Genomic DNA, 8,131 nt, shown 5'->3' with positions numbered 1-8,131 from the left:
TTCTGTGTTTGCAGAAACAAGCTCTGTTCCCTCTGGGGAACCCTCTGCCAGTGGGGGTTGAGGCCCTGTTGATGTCCCATTGTACCAAGGAACCCCCACTCCACACTATGGCAGTGCATCCATCCTTGCCTCTTCTTTGGCCCCTCAGCCCCCTCTGGTCTACGAGCTGCAGGAGGGCCGAAACCATGTCTACCCACAATTACTAAAACCATTTTGTAATTATTGAATAAAACATTTAAAGCAAAGGACCTCCCTTCTCATCCCTGGCATCAGCCCAGTGCCCACTTGGGAACTTCTCTGAAGGCTACTGGCTTCACCGGATGAGGAGCGCTAGTGGGAGCAGCCAGAAGAGAGGCCAGGCCGAAGGGCCCTACCACTAATTACTGAAGAAGCTGGAGCCACACTGAGGCCACAGGTGCTAGATAGGAAACCTTGGGGCTTGGGGGTAGTTTCCCAGGTGGTTCCGGTGGCTTGGCAGAGAGTACTGGGTAACCAATGAGGCTGTAGGGAGCCAGTCAGCATGGAGGGGACCGAGTCCAGGCCTGTGGGTGTGAGAGAGGCAACGTCTTCAGGGGTGGGAGGGGGGCTCTTGGAAAAGCACTTGCTTGTTTCCGCTTCTGCTCCCCTGCAGTGACCTTAAAACCATGCCTGAGCTAGCCTGCTGGAAGACGAAAAAGTCCAGTTACCCTGTCACTCCAGCCCACCGTGCCATTTGAACTCATTTACTGAATCCAAAAGAGTTGCCCACCACGCCCAACTGAAATTGCTGACCCACAGCTTCATGAGCTAATAACTTTATTATCATTTGCAGGATTTTTTTAGTATAACTTTATCAGGGCACTAGATAAAAGAAACAGAGGCAACCCAAGAAGACTGAATGGACCAGAGCCCTCTTCCCCCCCGCCACCATCAAGCATGCTGGACTCTAGTGTGAATGACCCGTAAGCTTTTCCTGTGCTTATCATTGAAATGTCAGGGTTTGCTTGTTACTACAGCAAAGTGGATCCTATCATGCAAGGAACTAGATCACAGGGAGGCGATAAACTAAAAAAAACGTAGGAACAGCCACTAGCCTCCAGCTCAGGGAAAAGAATTCCCCACCCGTCTTCTGGAAGCCCATGCTTCGGTAGAGGGCCAGGGCGGAATGCTGCAGCATGGAAGTACAAAGGACAACTTCACGGTAGCCCCGGTCCTGGGCAAACTGGAGGACAGTCCTGACCAGCGCTTTTGCTATCCCTCTCCTTCGGTGCCCAGAGTCCACAAAGAGGTGAAGCAGCTGCAACTTCTGCTTCCACAAGGTGGGGTCGTTAACAGGCAGAGCTCCCACCATGCCCACCACCTGCTCCTCAGACTCAGCCACCCAGAAGCAGGAGCCATGGTCACACAAGTAGAATTTGGTGATGTCGGACATGTCCGACTGCAACACCAGGACTTTAAATTCATTCCAGGGATATTTGGCAAAGAGCCTCAGAAGGACAAGGAGGGTAAGGTTGGTGGCAAGGGCGAGTAGCCAGGAACCAGAGGCCAGGAGTACGGCAAGAGGCCCTCCAAATAAGAGCACAAGGGTTCGGGGCAACTTGAGGATGTGGCGGAAGGTGATGGGAGCATACTCTGCTACCCCCTCGGAAAACAAATCCACAACCCACTCGCGGTCACTCTCCCGGTATTTGCGGATGCGATATGGGGCCATGAGAAGACTTTCATGTCTGAAATCTTGAGGTCCGTGAGAGTGACAGTTAGACATCACTGGAGGTCTCCTGGAAGCCCTGGGGATGAGAGAGGAAGCCATGTGAGTGCCTGCCTTCTAGACACCAGAGAGGTCCTGCCCAGGAGGAGGGAGACCCACCAGGAGGAGCAGTAGGATCAGGAAAACCTGCACTTGAATCCTAGTTCTGTCACCAGGACCCGGGGACCCCTCTTCAGGGCAAGGGTTCCTAACTTCACTCAGGAAAGAACTCAAGAGCAAGTCAGAAACAGGCAAAGAAGAAGAGCTAAGACAGTTGCACACCACAACGAGTGCAGGCTGACTCAGAGCAGTCGAGGCCCCCTCCAGCTGGCTCAGGGACTTAACCTGGGGCACTGGGAAGGAAGCTGTGAGGTCAAGGCCTGTACAGGAGGGTTTTTGCCCCACAGGGGTGGTAGCTGTTCACGCATCACAGGTATCCTTAGCGTCTTAAGTCTCCACCTAGAGAGGTGATATTTAACACTCCTAGCTTTGTCTGTGGCCTTTGTCTCCAGTGAAACTCATCCTTATCTTCCTGCTATGCTGACCTTGCTGCTCTGCTTCTCAATTGTTAACCCTTTTTCCTAGCTACCCTCTTATTCCCCCCTCAGAGATTTCCACTCCTTTATTCTTTTTTTTTTTTTTAAGAGGTTTTTGCTATAGGGCATGTGCACTCGTCAGAAAGACAGAGAGAAACAGAGAGATAGAAAGCGAGAAATCACCCCCCACGCTGCAATCCCTTCTTCTCCATTCTCCTCTTGGGATCTTGGGCACGCACGCACACGTGCCCGGCATGAGTTTAAGCCACTGGGTCCAGGACTCGAACCACAGTCGACTACATGGGAGTTCAGTGACAGCCATTACTCTAACTGCTGGTCCCTCCACTCCTTTATTCATTAGGGATGCTGAGCAGCAGAGGTCCATCTTCTGTATCTGTTTCATGTTAGGTGGAGCTGCTGTCCGTGCTTGCCAGGAGCAGAAACCTCTAGAGACCTGGTTTAAGGGACCCAAGGATAGCTCCACCAAGGCTGTGTCTTTAGGAGTCCCGGACTCCAACCAAGGTCACCCACATGGGAATCCAGCATCTTAACCACTATGCCACCTGCTGGCCCCTCTATTTTTTTTTTTCCACCTTTCTTACCATGAATACATTGTCACTCCTAGAACTTCCTCTGGGTGTCCCTCTTTCCTACTTACCTACCTTGTTTCTGTTTTGAATATGTTTATTTTGGAAACAACCATAAGTAACCTGGTATAGACAAAAATTTGGTCTTTTTAATAGAACACACTCTTATACCTGATTTACAACTTATTCCAACAAACACGCATACGCACATATGCAAGGAGTCTTTAACGTATTCATAGAGTATGTACATTATGGAAAAACCATGCATGGATTTAAAAAAAATCCCTGTACCAAAATGAACTCAGATTTTACCTTCATATTTGTATGACTCCCTCATAGGACCCCCATACATACACACCCAAACATGATCTTACACCTCTGTAGTAGTTTGGTTTTATAAAGCCTTTTTTTTTTTTGAGAGAGATTTTCACTGTAGGGCGCGTGCGCTCGCCAGACAGACAGAAAGAGACATAGAGACAGAAAGCGAGAAATCACCCCCAGGGGGGATGGTCACACTGCAATCCCTTCTCCTCCATTCTCCTCTCGGGATCTTGGGCACGCACACACACGCGCCCGGCGTGAGTTTTAAGCCACCGGGTCCAGGACACGAACCGCAGTCAACTACGTGGGAGTCCAGCGACATAGCCACATGGGAATCCAGCATCTTAACCACTATGCCACCTGCTGGCCCCTCTATTTTTTTTTTTCCACCTTTCTTACCATGAATACATTGTCACTCCTAGAACTTCCTCTGGGTGTCCCTCTTTCCTACTTACCTACCTTGTTTCTGTTTTGAATATGTTTATTTTGGAAACAACCATAAGTAACCTGGTATAGACAAAAATTTGGTCTTTTTAATAGAACACACTCTTATACCTGATTTACAACTTATTCCAACAAACACGCATACGCACATATGCAAGGAGTCTTTAACGTATTCATAGAGTATGTACATTATGGAAAAACCATGCATGGATTTAAAAAAAATCCCTGTACCAAAATGAACTCAGATTTTACCTTCATATTTGTATGACTCCCTCATAGGACCCCCATACATACACACCCAAACATGATCTTACACCTCTGTAGTAGTTTGGTTTTATAAAGCCTTTTTTTTTTTTGAGAGAGATTTTCACTGTAGGGCGCGTGCGCTCGCCAGACAGACAGAAAGAGACATAGAGACAGAAAGCGAGAAATCACCCCCAGGGGGGATGGTCACACTGCAATCCCTTCTCCTCCATTCTCCTCTCGGGATCTTGGGCACGCACACACACGCGCCCGGCGTGAGTTTTAAGCCACCGGGTCCAGGACACGAACCGCAGTCAACTACGTGGGAGTCCAGCGACATAGCCATTACGCTAACTGCTGGTTCCCTATAAAGCCTTTTTCATCACGTTTTTCTTCTTTTTTTTGTTTCAAATGAATTTTGGCGTTAACTCTGAATTGTTACTTACTTAGTCAGAACTGGCTGAACCCGAATAAGAAGAATGAAATCCCCAAGAGCCTTGAATCCCTTTATGTTATCCCAAGTGACTCTTTGACAGCAATTAATAGGAGCCAGGTTTAGGGCCCTACTGGGGAGCCCAGTATCCCAAAATACGGGATCCATTTGGGAGGTGGGGGAGCTGTAGTGCCTCCCTCAGAACTGGGAGTTGGGGTTATGGACATCCTCTCATGGAATCTTACCTAATTTTAGAGCAGTGTAGACAGTGATGCAGCAGGTAGACTAGGAGAGGAAAGAGGACCTAGCGTAGCCTCTACCCTAGCCGCTCAGGCTGAGGCGTGACGCAGGTAGCAGCAGCCCTCTCCCTCCGCATGGCCACTCTTATAAGAGGCCAGCCAGCAGACAAGTTCAGAGGAGATTCAGGGTAGAAATCCAGATGAATGGTCTGGGAAAGTACCTGGCACTGAGCATCTGGGGCAATCAGTGTCAGTGCCAACCCGGATGTTGGCTCTGTGACCGAGTCCATTAGAGGTGTCCCTCAGCCTCTGGCTCCTAGTCTGGCATCCCAGGTGCAGTGTATTTGGTGGGAGCCCTGACTGGTGGCAGCCCCAAACCTAAACCACATCTCTTAGGCAGGCCAAAGACAGGAAAGGTCAGGCAGCAGAAAGAAAGATGCCAAAATACCCACCCAGGAGACTCACCTGACTATTAGCGTCTGGGATGGGGGTGTCTCCCGAAGGTCCCTTTGTGGTCACCAAAAGATGTCACTGGGAAAGGCTCAGGCAAGGTTCCCTCCTAAGGATCCTTGACTTTGCACAGCAAAGATTTCAAAAGTCAGAAGCAGGCAAAACAGAAGAATGTGTTGCAAGACAGTTGTACCCTCCACAGTCAGTGCACACTGCCTCAGGTGAGTCATAGCCCCTTCCAGCTGGGTCAGGGCTTATACTGGGGCACTGGGAAGTAAGTTATGAGACCAACGCATATGTGCGAGGAGTTTTAGCCATGTAGGTGGGGCACCTGTTCATGTATCTTCATATGTCTCATGTGTTATCATAGCCCAGCTCCTTAATCCCAGGGGTTCATGATTACCAGAAGTGCAGGAAGGAGTCAGTCAATGAAGTGCCTGTCCAGACTGTTCCCTGGATTTGGGGATGTCCTCAGACACTCTCTCCAGGATAGCAGTCAGGGGCTGAGGGTCTGAGACCATCCTGGATGCTCAAGGCCCCTCGGTAGCCAGCAAGAGGACCCAAGTATTAGCATCTGAAGTTTCCACCCGGGGTGTGGTTTTTAGCATGGATATGAAGCAACACACTTCCCAGATCAACGTTAGTTTTCCAGCCCAACGGCAGCTTGTTTTAGCTTTTTATAAACCACTTGTCAGAGCACAGGATTTGTAACTTTCCCACATCCCTTTGAAAGAACACTGAGGAAAAGACTTTCTTTTTGACTCCTAGCTTTGTGGCTTTTATCTCCAGAGAAGCTTATTTATTTTTTCTTTTTTTAGGTTTTTGCCGTAGGTTTAATGCACTCACTGGAAAGAGACAGAGAGGGATAGTGAGAAATCACACCCTCAAGGAGGATGCCCATGCCACAATCCTTTCTCTTCCATCCTCCTCTCAGGATTTTGGCCATATACACACATGTGTCCAGCACGATTTTCAAGCCATGGCCATATGACTTGAGTCAGCTGCCTTAATCACCGCCCAACATAGCTGGTCCCCTGGTTTGCTGACTTTATTTTGCTTCTCGATTATTAACTCTTTTCCCTACCATCTCAGTTCCACTTAGGAATTCAAGCTGTGTAACTTTGGGCATGTCACTTAACTCAGAAATGAGCATCTTTTCTTTGTCTGTAGAACAGGGTAAAATGAAACTTGCTTTATAGACTTGCTTTGAGGATTTAAGAAAATTTAACATACATAAAGCCAGCAGGTGGTAGGTAGGTTAAGGTACTGGATCACACATAGCCAGCTAACTGCATGGTTTGAGTCCTGGACCCAGCGGCTTAAAAACCCATACTGATCGTGTGTGCGTGTTTCCAGAAGTCCGAAGGGAGAGTGGAGGAGAGGGGATTGCAGCATGGCCATCCCCTTTCTGGGATAGGGGTTGATTTCTCATTTTCCCTCTCTTTCTGTCTCTCTCTGGTGAGCTGCTCATATGTCCTATAGCAAACTAAAATAATTAATAAATCAAGCAAGCATGCACTGATATTTAAAGCATCTTCTTCTCCACCCTCTGTTCTATTTGCTGACTTTCTTGGTTTCTTGGTATGTTGCGGTGACTCTGTGCAATAGCCAAGCCATGTGTTCCCAGCCCTTGAGTCCCCCTCCAGAGACAGCTAAAATCCTGTGTTCCTAAGGACAGATTTTACCAACGGCTCCTTTTCCCTTGATTGCAAATTTTTGGGCCTCTAAGGTGGCAAGAAACACCCAAAATATCCCAGCCTTGAGACCCTGAGGAAGGACCCAAGGCTTCAAACCCACCCTCAGAGCACTGACCTAATACTTGTGTCCTCTTGCTGGCTACCAAGGGGCCTTGAGCATCCAGGATGGTCCCAGACCCTCAGCCCCTGACTGCTATCCAGGAGAGAGTGTCTGAGGACGTCCCCAGATCTGGGGAACAGCCTGGATAGGCACCTCACTGACTGACTCCTTCCTGCACTTCTGTAATCATAAACCCTGGGATTAAGGGGTTGGGCTATGACAAGCAGGGAGCCAAGGGCCCACCCACCTTTGTGATCACTGGGAAATTAACCCGGAGCAGGAAGCAGGATCTGGAACAGCCCTGTGTCTGAGCTTACCTTGTGGAAGATTGCCATCTCTCCCCGCAGCAGTTCAGGCCTAGAGCATTTCCCTCCTGGCACACTTGGTGGGGCTCTGAGGTCTGGCCCGGTCCCCTGAAGTCAGCTGTCAGGAGCCTGGGGATTGCAACACTCACCCTGTGTGTGTCAACACAGACAGAGTCCAAGTCCCCTGGCTCAACAGCAAAGTCCTTTACAGCAGGCTTCTCCCTGCTGAGACCTTCCCTAGTCTAAGAACAATCAATCGATCAATTGACTGTTCCCACCCTTGCCTCACCCAACTTCACCTCCGAGGACCTCCTGATGCTCCTGCTGTATTCCAGGTGTCATGTTCAGCTACAAGTGATAGGTTCCACGGTACATGGTGTGCAGCTGGTGCCTGTACGGCCGTTGGTCAAACCCTGTGCCATAACAGTTGAATATTTTGCACTGAGCATGTAATAGTTGCTAAAAAGGGGAAAAACAAAACAGAAAAATCTCTTCTCTGAGGAGTTGCTGTGCTATCAAGGGGATGCTTCCCTTCCAGAAATTAACTCACACCTCTCATATGCCCTAACCTCGCAGACTAGTGAAGCCTCTAGCTTCATATTCACATGGCTTCCTGAAGCCAGGAACACAAGAAGCAAATGTTTATTTGTAATACTTAGTTAATGCTTAGTGTGGGTCAGGTGCCAGGTGTTGGGATTCAGGATCAAGTAGAGAAGCTGGCAGACATGAAGTCTCTATTTGTGAGCTCCGGAGGAGGTCCTTGTTGTCTGGGAGACAGGAGCACCTCTCCTAACTGTCACAAGGACCTGGAGGGAGGGAGAGTGCTGGCTGCTCAGAGAAGGCGTGAGGGCTTCCCAGGGGGAATGAGTGAGCAAAGACCAGAAGAGCAGGGCAGAGCCAGGGAAGTATCAGAGGGTTTCTGAGGCAACAGAAGCCCGAAGTCCCTGTGGACAAAAGCAGCCAACATGGACACCAAGGAAGGGAATGCGTGAGGGTATCAGTGGCCTGACCACGTAGGGCTCACTGACCAGGTCAGGTATTTGGACTCTT

The 8,131-nt window shown here is 49.2% G+C and overlaps 1 protein-coding gene and 1 long non-coding RNA gene across 7 annotated transcripts in view; one reads left to right on the top strand and one right to left on the bottom strand.

The window, feature by feature from the left end:
• Positions 1-8,131, top strand: part of LOC102484047 (uncharacterized) — a 31,127-nt gene that overhangs the window by 6,846 nt on the left and 16,150 nt on the right. The gene's annotated exons all lie outside the window — the stretch shown is intronic.
• Positions 779-7,786, bottom strand: NAT8 (N-acetyltransferase 8 (putative)). Of its 6 annotated transcripts, XM_006151251.3 has the most exons (4): positions 7,381-7,786; positions 7,094-7,210; positions 4,995-5,102; positions 779-1,766 (listed from the first exon to the last, which is right to left on the bottom strand). In XM_006151251.3, exon 4 carries the CDS (start codon positions 1,742-1,744, stop codon positions 1,022-1,024), a length of 723 nt encoding a protein of 240 aa, XP_006151313.1. In that variant the 5' UTR covers positions 1,745-1,766; positions 4,995-5,102; positions 7,094-7,210; positions 7,381-7,786; the 3' UTR covers positions 779-1,021. The 6 variants fall into 6 exon arrangements, with proteins under 6 accessions (XP_006151313.1, XP_027628763.1, XP_027628764.1 ...); XM_027772962.1 differs by having other exon boundaries at positions 4,995-5,097; positions 7,094-7,786; XM_027772963.1 differs by lacking the exons at positions 7,094-7,210; positions 7,381-7,786 and adding an exon at positions 6,792-6,953 and having other exon boundaries at positions 4,995-5,097.

The sequence above is a fragment of the Tupaia chinensis genome, unplaced genomic scaffold (genome assembly GCF_000334495.1).
Source record: "Tupaia chinensis unplaced genomic scaffold, TupChi_1.0 Scaffold000316_1, whole genome shotgun sequence".
NCBI classification, from domain to species: Eukaryota; Metazoa; Chordata; class Mammalia; order Scandentia; family Tupaiidae; genus Tupaia; species Tupaia belangeri.
The sequence above is the reverse complement of the archived record's forward strand: the minus strand, read 5'-3'. Positions and strand labels throughout refer to the sequence as shown.

Bases quoted from the DNA above. Each gene is read 5' to 3' on its own strand.
- NAT8 (XM_027772962.1), bottom strand. From the start codon at position 1,744: ATGTCTAACTGTCACTCTCACGGACCTCAAGATTTCAGACATGAAAGT.